We start from the raw sequence: 12185 nt of genomic DNA, 5'->3' as shown, positions 1-12185 counted from the left end.
CCCAAGTTCTCATAAGCAGTGTGTCTGGTTATTCTTCCTTTCAAATCAAGTTATGGTAGACAAAGGCTTTTTTTGATGTTACTTTCTGACAGTCAAGTAGGCTGCCAAATGTACATATTAATGGGACTTGTTACCTTTCATTCAGTTACAGAAATACAAGATAATTTGTCTTTTTCATGTCTGCATAGATATAACTAGATAATGCAGTTAAACATTCAAATCAGGTAAAGATTACTTAGCACCACATCTACAGCAAATCTTCCTCCCCTATTTATAGCCATATGACATATAAAGAATAGATAACATACCTTTTTACTCAGATCAGTAAGATATTTTCTTAATTTGACACTGAGACTATGTTAAGTACCTCAGGGATTCCAGATGCCTTACATACTAAGAAAGCTTTCCAACTTGATGGGCTGTGTACACTTCAGACTGTACAAAACAAAGGGTTTTTTCCATAGCCTCTCCTCCCTCTGCTTTCTGTAACATTTGTTTTACTCACTGAGATTTCTCCAAGATATATACAGGGGTTCCCCCGGCTCTTGGTGGAGGTTGATATTGTCCCACAGAAGATGGATGTATACTAGCTTGCTATCTTGAGCAAGAGACGTCAAAGGAAGCTAAAAAAACATGAAGAAAGGGAAAAAAGTTTTTAAAATATCAGTATACTCTCATTATTTAAAAAATTGCTCTTTCATGAAGGTTTACTTTATTCATCTTGAATCCATCAAACAGGAACAGTTGATGTCTTCTAGTGACAAATTCACTCAATCAGAGCAAAATCACAACTACTGCAACATTTAATTGTCTTCTCTGGTTTAGCCTAATGTACGAAGACTACTCAGTTTTCTAAAGAAAAATCTTCTCTATCTGAAGAAAATTTGAATAAGCATGTATCAAAAAATGGGGTTTGTGTACTAAGCATGTTACTTAATTTGTGCCACTTATCATGCCACACTGTAGTAGTTTCTAACCTGATTAAGACTTGGTATACATGTCCTTGTGTTGATCTCTCCAACATGCAGGAAGAATTTGTATGAACCATTCGCTGCCATTAAAATATACAGTACTCAAAATATTAGATCCATAATTATTTTATAAAATTAAGTGCCTTTAGAATCTCTAATACTGCAAGACTTAGTGGGCAAGAAAAATTTACCACTAGTGTGTCAATTCAAAGAAGCAATTACAGATATTAAGCTCCATCTTCTGCTTTACCCTGCTAATGCATTGTATTTAGCCAGTATGCTTTAGATTTCACTAGTATTGGTCTTCAACTACATTTCCTGGAAAATTGTTCCTGATTCCAGGGTTCTGGGTTTTTTTGAAAATTGAGGGAGAGAATTTTAAAATTACAGTGCATACAATTAGATAGGAAAATACTACCTTTTTGTATGCATGTTAAATCTGCTAATTACATACACAAATCCTATAGGTTTCCCTTAAAATGGAAAAAGCAAAATACTCAAAAGATAGCATCCATCCTATGTTCTTTTTTTCCATCCATATAGTACTGAAACTCAGTGGTCTTTGAATAGCAAAACCTGTTAGTGGAAAAGAGCAAAAAATATTGACTAATACCTTAAAAGGTTTATATACTGACGTACACAACCCACACTATGTGGATTTCAATGCATTGCTATTTGTGAGTTCTCAACAGATACATCTTGTTTCCTTCCATGCATCAGCCTTCTCTTTAATGAATCTTAGTCTCTGGCTTTTTAGAAGAGAACGGCTTGACTAGAATTTGAATGCTGTTTTCACACATCTTACTTTAAGATTCTTTGTGGAAAACAAACCTTTCTAGTTATATTATAAAACCCAGGAAACTAGATCCAAGCTACTCAGGTATTACTTACCTACTTTTTTTGAAGCAAACTCTCAAATGTAGCTTACTTCTAATATCTGCAGCTCTAATAGGAAGAAGCCACTTACCTGCACTCCATCATTACAGTGTTCAGATGTTAAAATCAGTCCAGGTAAGTTGCTAGGCAGATCCAACCGTCGGAAATACCAAACTAAGTTCCAGAAAATTATGGGGTGTTGATTGATGAATTTGGATGTATGAATTACTTGCTCTCCCTCATTTTCCAACAGTGATTCAAGCTCCTTATGCAGTACCAAAGGGCTCAAGTAGGGCACGGATACAGGGAGAGGATTAGGTCTTTTTACTAAAGGATCCTAAAAACAGAACAACACACACAAAAGGAAACTGTGGGGTTTTACAGAATCAAAGGATTTTCTTCCAGAAATACACTTCAGGATTACTTGCCCTGGAAATCCCCATTGCAGAGTTTATTTTTGTATTTGGAAGAAACATCTGGAAGTACCGAACGCACAATAACTTTAATAGCATCAACAGTTGTGATGATTGAGGTGTTTATTAACTTTAAAGAACAATCACCTAAGCTCTCACTGTTACATGAAAAAGAGAAAATGCTAATTTGTTATAGCTTGCTCCTGATTGTGCAGTTTCAAGCTGTATAAGCTGGTGGCAGTATAGATTGTAGAAATGTAGAAATATAATTACATCAGCTGTGGAACTGAATCATGTATTCACATGTTAAAGACAGCTTCCTGCCAATAAAAAACACTAGAAAGAGAAGAAACACTTCTTTTCATATGCAAACAATGTAACAGTCTCAATACTGGCTCTTACCTTATCCACTCGAGAGGTAAGGCTAATAAAACATATAGGAAGAATGTAAGTAAATGCTTGGAAAAGGAACAAACTTTCACTCTTGCAACTGTGTACTGTTTGTACTGTTGTGTTCAGTCTGCTGTAGAAGTTGGGATATTTTTAAAACAAACTTCTAGTCTTAGAAAGACAAAGACTGGTTTCATTCTGCTAGAGAGAACATTTCAATCAATCAGCACCATTTGTACAATGTACTAAAGCCCCCCAATTTTAGATTAACTGAACCAAGATTTTTTTTATTTTTTTTTAATCGTAAGAATGTTGAAAATATGCCTGGCCATTTCCATTCCCCAAATGGACAGGAATGATAGGAATAGAACATTATGTATTTTAGGTTCACTGCATTCAGTTTTTTGCTGTCAACTGAATGTGCAGCTTCTAGACTTACCACAACTTCCTGCAGACTGTTTGGAAGACTAACTGTTGAAATTCCATGAGATGGTCTCTGGGAAAGATCAATATTTTGCAGTGGACCTCCAACACTGTGGCTCCGAGTCAAGGACACTCCCCTTTTTGGTGGATTACTGGGAGATGTCTTCAGGGTTCTGGGATCCTTACTCTGTTCTTCTGCTACATCACTGTTTGGATTTTAAAAGAGAATATGCTAACATGAAACTATTCATCATTCCTATGGCAACAAGAAAGAAGAGGAGAAAGGCTGTTAAGTAAGTATCACAAGCCAAGTTTCTCTATTAATAAGGGATCATATTTGACCTGGTAGCTCCACAGTATACAGAACCATATAACAATCCTTCCAGAAAAGCAGCTAAGTAGAACCTAAGACATGAATCTGAATCGCAGTTTTGTATAGGTACCATTGCTCTGGTACAGCTTTACCTTGCTTAGAAAAACAGCAATGCAGTTTTGTCAACACACAAAGACGATCTTGTTCTGATTATGTTCATTTTTACTTCCTCATTCCCTTTATATTTACTTTCTCTAAATGTCATAAGTAGAGCAACTGTCATATGACTTAGTACCTATTGCAACATAATGTTAACAAATTCCAGCAAAAAGGTCAAAATTCATAGCAGCCCTGTTTCAGTTCTTCCCTCTTCCAACATCAAACTTTCTTAATGCTTCCTCCCTCACACTGTTTCAAAAGTAGTAGTATTATTTTCTGAGTTTCAATTTTACACCAGTATTATTTGTCATAGAATGTATGCTCCGTACAAGTGTCAAGGGTCCAAGACTTTTCTCTCAAAATAGTGTTTCAGCAAATGGACTTATTTTTCCCCATAATGCATTGTCCTTCTTATTAAACACAAGGAAAGGAGAAGTAATGATTACATTTATGTCTCTAAAAGGTGTGTTCTAACAATACCTATTTTACCTATTAATTATTAGCAGATGAATCTGAAGATTTATTTCTAGAGTTGTATCTCTTAATACTCACTCACTTAGTGGAACCAGTTACTTCAAATTGATAAAAGCATACAAAAAAGAGAAAACAGATGATCATCAAGTTACTCTGTAACTTGTGCTTTACCATACTTGGTACATAAGTCAATCTTCACTTTAAAGCAGAGGAGAAATAATGCAAGTGTTGATACATTTCTGACGGAACTAAACCTTTGTTTTACCTACCTCTGCTCAGCTGCAGAGCTCGTTTCTTCAGCTATGGTGTGGCTGGACTGTGGGTGATCTGAAAAACTGATCAAGTCAGCAATAGCTGGACTGGACAACAGCTTCTGCTCCAGGGGGTCCGTGGTTAATGGAAGGGTACCACTCTGTAAACTATCTCCCGAGGTACTTTGCTTCAGGAAAAAGCTAAGTTACAACAGGAATGGGAGGGAAGAGAAACAGAAAGCATAAGATTTAAGCATAGTCATTAAAAAAAGTTATGAATCTCTACCTTTACTTTCAAAAAGTAATAAAAATAAGGAAACACAACATTAAAAGCTTGATCACTGTAACTTATATAGGCACAGTAAACAAAGTAAACAAACACAGAGATCTGATCTGCAAAAGAAGAAATCCTATGCTGTAAGTCATTAGTGACCTTCATTTATCATGGTTCCCCATCAACAGTATCTCAATAACTGACACATCACTGAAAATTGCTCTTACTGTAAAGTGACATTACTGACTAGGAGACTATACCATTACAGGTACAAGACAGCAGGAATGTGTCATGCTTTGCTAAGTTTCAGCATTAGAGAACACTAATGAAAGCTCTGTTTCACAACAATAACCACTACAGTGAGAATACATTTTAAATTACCTTAAAGTAAGTTGCAGCCTTCGCAGTGCAATTAAAAAAAGGTAAAAATAGTAAGCGGAGAAGCTTAAACTGGAGAAATACTGGAGAAACAATAAGCTGCAGCATCTGTAACTAAAAGCTGCTAGTAAATTTAATTTGGGTGCAATTCTTTGCTGACAGATTTAAAAACTACTTTATATGCCTTTAATGTTCATGATCCATTAGCTTTATTTTAAAAGCTAAACAAAACCAGATTTATACCTTCTGTACAGTTATACTTAGAAAGAAAATATAAAAAGTGGTAAAAGGCAACTGGTTCTTTGCTTTTTGGCTATTTTACAATGAAATGCAACAGCGTACATGACTTACAACTTCCTTCAGTACAATCATGACCATCAAACAGGCAGACATTCTTGCAACCATCGAGACAAAAATACTGGAAAAGATAACTAAGATCCTTTTGGAAAAAAATATAACTTTGTACCAAGTGCAAAGGCAGAAAAAGAGTATGCATAAAACCCACTAACCTTGCAGAGCCACGTAGGTCTTTAAATTCAATATTAAGTAAAGGTAAGAAGATACTTTTACAGAAAGGACAGGTAGTGTTCAAGTTTGAATCATCAGCTGTCCATCCAGCCATAATTTCTTCATCATAAACCAAAGCACCACAAGCTCTACATTGAGAGCAGCTAGACATCAATACCTAAAACAGCCAAGAATTAGTATTATCAGTCTTGTTTCAGGGTTTTTTAATAATTAGCTTTATAGGTTTAGTGTCCACAGGAGTTTAACAGGTATCAGAATGCCAGCTGGGAGACATGAGTTCATCACTGCTTACTGACCATACTTCAGTTATCTTGTCAGCATAAGTTTTAGCTATGAAATACAAATACTAATAATTTATTTTTGTTTGTTATTGTCAGACCTGGAAGAAACATTACCCTGAAATGCTACAAATTTAGCATTTGCAAATGTTCACTCCTGTGAAGCCTCCAGTGTATATGAATTGCTTTGAATTGTGTAAGTAAATGCATGTCTGCTTCTACAAAAAAGAAAACAAACAAAAAATCCCACAAACAAACTAATCAAACACAAAAGAAACATTTATAGTGATGTTGTGGACCTTGGCTGGATAAGTTTATTAATCTTACCTCCATTGCATAGTTCTGGAAAATGCTGGATAGGCTAGTATTATGTGAAGAGCTTTGCTCTGACTTCTCAGGATCTTGAACTTTCATACTTCTTGGCAATGAAATTTCACCTGCACAGAAAGAGCTGATTGGGTCTTGTATTCAACGAAAGAGTAATTCACCTCTTCCCGAAGAATATAACTTCTTAAAAATATGTGTAGCTCTGTAACTTCACTGATATTAGAATTACAATATCAATAAATATCATTTTTGTGTTTAACATTTAGAAGTTATTTTTGTCTAACACAATATATCACAAACTGATGAAACAAAAGAACAAAGAAAGAATGGAGAATGGCAAACAGCAGTAAGATTGCTCAATACATATACTTTTAAAGGTTGTTCAACATTTCTTGAATGATACATCCATATGTAAATAACAAAGAGAAGAACTGTACCAGGGAAGATACATGATACCAAATATGCCATTATTGTGCTTAAGTTATCTCTGGCTAACACTGCAGTAAAACAAATAATCTTTCTTTGGTGAGGCTGGGTTTAGGGTTATGAGCTTTGCCCAGGAGGGAAAAAGGAGTTGGAATGGATTTACCAGAAGGAAATGGTTGGAATCAGTTTTAGAAAGCAAAACTACCAGCACTACTTCCTCTGATGATCCCAAACTTTCCTATTAAAAAAAAATAAATCACTCTCTAAAGAAGGCTCCTCTGCTTCTTCAGCTAAAGTTCATGTTTGTGAAAAAAATTTACATATTCTGTTGACAGCTGCCACTCTTCATAGTTAGTTCTTATAACCCTCCTAACTAACTGGAACTAGAAGATCATCATGTCAGGATTTTGCTAGGTAAGGCCAGCTTATCTCCACTCCACAAAATAGTTCTTCCTCCCTTGATGCACATGGCTTTGTGATATTCACATCATTAAAGTATTGCAAAGAAAGGTAAACCAAACCTACATATCTTTTTCTCAAAATAAGAACCAAATCTGAACTGGAAATTATTAGATTTACTTCATGCAGTTTTAGAACTTTGGGGAGTTAGGGAAGGGCAATTTAGCAATAGGCATATATATTAACCTATTTATCTTCACAACTTCAAATCAAGTATGCATCCATTACCTCCCATTCCACAGTTAAAACTTAAGAATTTTTTGTGTGTGTTGCTTTGGGTTTCTTGGCCCTTGGGGCTGTGGAGTTGGTTTTATTTTTTATTTCCACCCCCACCACTGAAAGATCTGCCTCTGTTAGTTATGCAACTATTAGCAGTTTTGCAGTTCTTGGACACTGCTCTGCTTTTCTGTATTAGTATTTCAAGAACTTTCAGGATATTTGACTTTCCATGACTGAGCATATGTTCCTGGCTATAACTAGCTAGCAATCTTCCTATCACATATACAGAAGTATATTTACAGTTAAATTGCTGTGGTTTTTTATCAATTTTTTAAACATTCAATGAAGAGAAGCATTAGCTATTTGCTATCACAAGATGGAAGTTTAGAAGAGAAGTACAAATTTGCTTGTACTTCAGGGTTTTAAATAATTTCAAATTACCATAGCTTCCATTGTTATGAATCATTTCACACACATCTGTTTTCCCTGTTTGTTACATTATAAACAAGTTATGATGGAAAAAACAAACAAACAAATAAATAACCCAAACAAAAAACCCCAATCTCACGTGCACTGTAATGCTGCCTTCCTGCCTCTCCACTGCTACTGCTACTGCCAAGACTAGTAGTGCTTTGTGCAAGCTCATTTGTAATGAGCCCTGGGACACCAGTTCTTGATGTCAGATTATCTCCCAAAATATTATCTTCAAAACCAGCAGGGAAGTTAAAGTCCGGTCGATTGTTTTCTTCCTTTAATACAAAAAGAAGAAAAATAGCATTCCAGATCAATTATTTGACTTCCATTTTATCCTAATAAATAAAGAATTAAGGAGCAGATGAAAACCCCATGTAAAAAAAATTCTTACATTTAAGATAAATCTATGCAACCCCAAAAAGAAGAGATGTTGGACAAACCACAATGATATTGGAAAAATGAAAGGCTTCATGAGCAAAAATACTTAGCTGAAGATCAAACTGAGTGACAAAGCAACTGAAATATAAATGTCTTTATTACAGGAGAAACAGAAAAAATGATGCAAAAATTTTGATTTGGCAAACATTACTCAAAATTAAGAAATTATCAGGAAAAAGGAATTATCAGAAAAAAAAAATCAGAAAGTGAAATTTCCAGAATTGAAAACAGGAATAAAACGTATCAGCTGAAATGATGCAGCAATAACACAGTCACTAAGCCACAAGATGCAATGAAGTATGAAAATTAGGATATTAAAAATGAAAAGTTGCAGAAATAAGACAAAAGATTTTTGAGGGAAATCAAATCATGTTCAGGAGAGATTATGATGTGCCATTAAACAAAATTCTACAGAACAGGTAAGTATAATAGAAAAGCACACAGCAAAACCTAAGCCACAGAAAAAAAAAATTGGAAAGAAAGGTAACGAGTGAGTTTTCACTGTCACAGTCAGAATCAGCTTAAACGAATACTAGTAAGAAATATATATTTTTTTTATTTAATAGAAAAGACCCTATTAGTAACATAAGTTAAATTTTCTTCACATAGAAATAAAGCCAGAGAACTATCTTTCCGTTTCACATCTTTTATAAAGTTTGAGGAATGGAGGGAGAATTTGAAAAAGGAAACAAGAATCTGTCTTAACAGCCTCACAAGGAGAGACAAAAGATCCTTAAAGCCAAATCAGATTAAGGGGCTAAATGGATCAAGCAGGAGCCTTTAGGATAACAAAACAAAACAAAACAAACAAACAAAAAAAAAAAAGGCCAAACCTAAGTTTGAAGCCACAATAACAAGACATATATGTAAAGAAGGAAGTTATAATATTCATTCCTCCATCTCATCTTTCATTTGTGTCATTATACTCTATGCTGCTTTACTCTGAAAAAGACTGTTAATCAATTGCGCTCACACAAGAACCGTAACATTTACTTTTAAAATTTCTGATGAGTGAATTTACTAGATCTCAGGCTGTCCTTTTCTACTTTCAACTTTAAATCACCAACCTGGCTTCTTAGGTTTGATTTTTCATAACCTTTCCTTAATTTTTTAAAATAAGACAGGTAGTACGGTATCATTTAAGATGACATAATTTTGCTCTTTGTAGGGTTTCTTGGTGCAGTTTCTTTAAACATAGATAAATAAATAAACAGGGAAGGGGGAATGTTGAGAAAAAAAGGTTAAATTTTAAGCTTACTGCATCAAGACTATTTAATTTGATTTTGTCTGAAAAGTGTTTTTTAATGACAGAGAAAAACTCCACCACACATTAAGTGCTATTTGTGTTAGCTAATGAAAGCTAATACTTGATAAAAACACCATCTCATGAAGCAATGTTTTGGACACAGACTTATGATTCTAGCTTTGTCTACCCAAATTTTTCACGTTGGAAAACACTTGCCTCATCATCTGAGTAACTATATGCTGAAGTTACAACTCCCCACATCTTACTGGCTACATTGGCAGCCTGCTTCATGCCTGATTTCAGGACATCCATTTTTGGTCCAGACAGTATATTGTCCAGCTTCAGATTGGATAAAGTTGTTACGACAGACCCTAATGAGCCATGTGGAGAAGAACGACCCAGTCCTGTCAAAGATGAAGACCGCTCCTTTTGAACTTGCAGGTGGGTTTGTTGCTTTGGTCGTACAGTGAATGTTTTGGATCTGGAGACAGAAGGACTACTCTGACTTTCATAAGACTTTGGGAATGGCAGGACAGGATCCAAAGGCAGGCTTGACCTTCTTTCTTGGGAGTGACCAAGTGTACCAGAGGATTCTGCTTCCCTATCCAGCTTGTGCAGTTCCATGCTGGGAAACTTATTACCCAAGGGGCTCTTCAGATTCATATAACTTTCTATTTCATCTGCCAAATTACGCGCTGCAACTGGTGACACCAACTGTTCCTCAGGTTCCAGATGCCTTGGTTCTGTGCTGTCAGTAGCCAGCAAAGATAAAGGGTCCAAGCCTACTTCAACATCTTCCCTTTCAATAGGCTTAAGCACTCCATATAAGCTATTCCTTTTAGTACTTCTGTCTTTGGATTCTGGTTTCTCGTTTTTGGACTCAACTGACTGTTCTAGGTTTAGGGCTTCCACTGTGGTCAAGTTTTCATCTCTTCCATTCTCAAGATACTCATGCCCTTCCCCAGGTTCTTCCAGCACTGGTGAAGATCTATGCTCCAATTCCCAGTCACTCTCAGTCGCACAATTCCACGTGCCACTTATGCCAGAAATCTCCTGGTCAATAATGCTTTCAAAGTTGTGGGATTTCCTCATGTGAGAGGGTGAAGTTTTGGCCCCAGATAAAGCTGCTGTTAGGATCTTGGCATCTGCTCCCATCATTATTGCCAATTCTTTAGAATGCAAGTCCAAGCTGCCTTTTTTCATGAGCATTCCTGCTCTGCTTTCACTGCTGAAACTGCAGCTTCTCTCTGAAAACAGTTTCTGCCTCTTCTGTCTTCTTTCACTTGTTTTCTTAGGAGAAACATCGCCAAAGACTGCATCTTCAGCTGAATCCTGAGTTATGACCAGTGGACTAGAACCGGTTTCTAAAAGAGAAAAGGCATTAATATGGTATCCATAGCCACAGAAAATGTTTATTTCCTGAAATCATGTGAAATCTCTGTATCTCCTTACTGGGGAGAAGACCTGGAGCTCCACAGTCTCAAGTTACGCATTACTAAGTTACACCAGCATTAACAAGTTATTTTATTGGCTGCAAAGGCATCCTGCAGATCAAAAGTCATCTACACTTTGACTCCCTGAAGTCAAAGCCTTTTATGGCTTCTGCCTCCTTTCCCTGTGCCAATACTTGGCACAGACCAGGTACTACATCCATTAACCAAGGGAAAGTGCAATTATAAGTAAGATTGTTCTGGGGTTTTTTGGGTGTTTTTTTTTTTTTTTTTTTTGTTCAGATTTGTTTGGGGTTGGTTTTGTTTTGTTGTGGGTTTTTGTTTGGGGTTTTGTTTTGTTTTTCCAGAGCTATATTCAGAGTTGTATACATCAAATTCCATCCTGGTTCTAGAAAAAAAAACCCACAAAACCCAAACCTATTGTGTGTGTCTGCACAACATAGAAGCATCATTTCATTTATGACACAACCATTTTTAGAAAAAGCTCATTAAATTTACCACATGGATGATATAAACTGAATTTATAAATATTCCCATTTCCTTGGGGAATTGGAAATACTTATTGCCTAGAAAGCTGTGTTGGCTATAAAATAACCTCCCTAAGTCAAGCACCCTGATGTACCACATCCCTCTACTGGAGGGTGTTTGAGTCTCATATTGATGCTGCTTCTTGACTAGTCATCAGCTCTCATAATTGCCAGAAAGGTTCAGGACCACTTTTTGCCTGAGGCTCAATTATATGATTTGCTACTAAGCTATACTGAAGCTGGACTACATTGCCTGAGTCAAGAAAAGGCACAAAGGCAGAAAAAAAATAAGCCCCAAGATTTGGCTTTTATATAAAAGCCAAAGTCTTCCAACAAGTCTTCTTCACTGTAAAGCTCTAGATAGGTAGATAAATTTTGTATGGCTGTGCATGCACTGTTCCCAAGTTACACAGTGGCAATGTAAGACAGGAAAAAAAGAGGCTTGTCCAAGGTTAGTGAGGTTTAAGTGCAAAAGGAAGAGTAATTCTTTTGTTTGCATGCAACTGTCATGCAAGTTATATGCACCTCAAATAGATGTTTTGTTTCATTCCACAGCATGAAAAAGACTGCAAAACATATAGTACAACAAGATCAGTGCTTCAGCAAGCTGTTTCACCCAGTGACTCACCACTACCGCTTTTCCTTCCACTGCTATCAAAAATGCCAGATGGAACTTTCACAATACTGCTACCCCAAGCAGGTGGGTCTGCTGGACTATGAGTTTCTATATTCAGCTGTCGCATTTCATCAAATTTCTCATTAAAAACCTCTACGAGAAAGAGAATGAGAACTTAAGTTAATTCAACTAAATAATTTCATTTACACCATTACAGAAAACAAACTCAAAACACTGTTCCCTATGTAATTATAACCTAAAGGATCAGTCCTAC

The 12185-nt window shown here is 36.0% G+C and overlaps 1 protein-coding gene across 6 annotated transcripts in view; it reads right to left on the bottom strand.

Annotated features, from left to right (window-relative positions):
- The window catches only part of DENND4C (DENN domain containing 4C), a 64918-nt gene that overhangs the window by 3820 nt on the left and 48913 nt on the right, over nucleotides 1–12185 (bottom strand). For all 6 annotated transcript variants that reach the window (XM_061355275.1, XM_061355274.1, XM_061355278.1 and 3 more), the window contains 9 exons: nucleotides 11924–12064; nucleotides 9530–10681; nucleotides 7728–7904; nucleotides 6056–6165; nucleotides 5432–5607; nucleotides 4289–4471; nucleotides 3090–3279; nucleotides 1939–2184; nucleotides 506–623 (listed from right to left, as the gene is read on the bottom strand). In XM_061355275.1, coding sequence (XP_061211259.1) covers nucleotides 506–623; nucleotides 1939–2184; nucleotides 3090–3279; nucleotides 4289–4471; nucleotides 5432–5607; nucleotides 6056–6165; nucleotides 7728–7904; nucleotides 9530–10681; nucleotides 11924–12064 — 2493 coding nt within the window. The remainder of the gene's footprint in view (nucleotides 1–505; nucleotides 624–1938; nucleotides 2185–3089; nucleotides 3280–4288; nucleotides 4472–5431; nucleotides 5608–6055; nucleotides 6166–7727; nucleotides 7905–9529; nucleotides 10682–11923; nucleotides 12065–12185) is intronic.

Source organism: Neopsephotus bourkii, unplaced genomic scaffold, assembly GCF_033783945.1.
Source record: "Neopsephotus bourkii isolate Nb327-2 ecotype Australia unplaced genomic scaffold, CSIRO-AGI_Nbou_v1 NB_788, whole genome shotgun sequence".
Classification (NCBI taxonomy): Eukaryota; Metazoa; Chordata; class Aves; order Psittaciformes; family Psittacidae; genus Neopsephotus; species Neopsephotus bourkii.
This window is presented reverse-complemented; position numbering and strand designations above follow the sequence as displayed.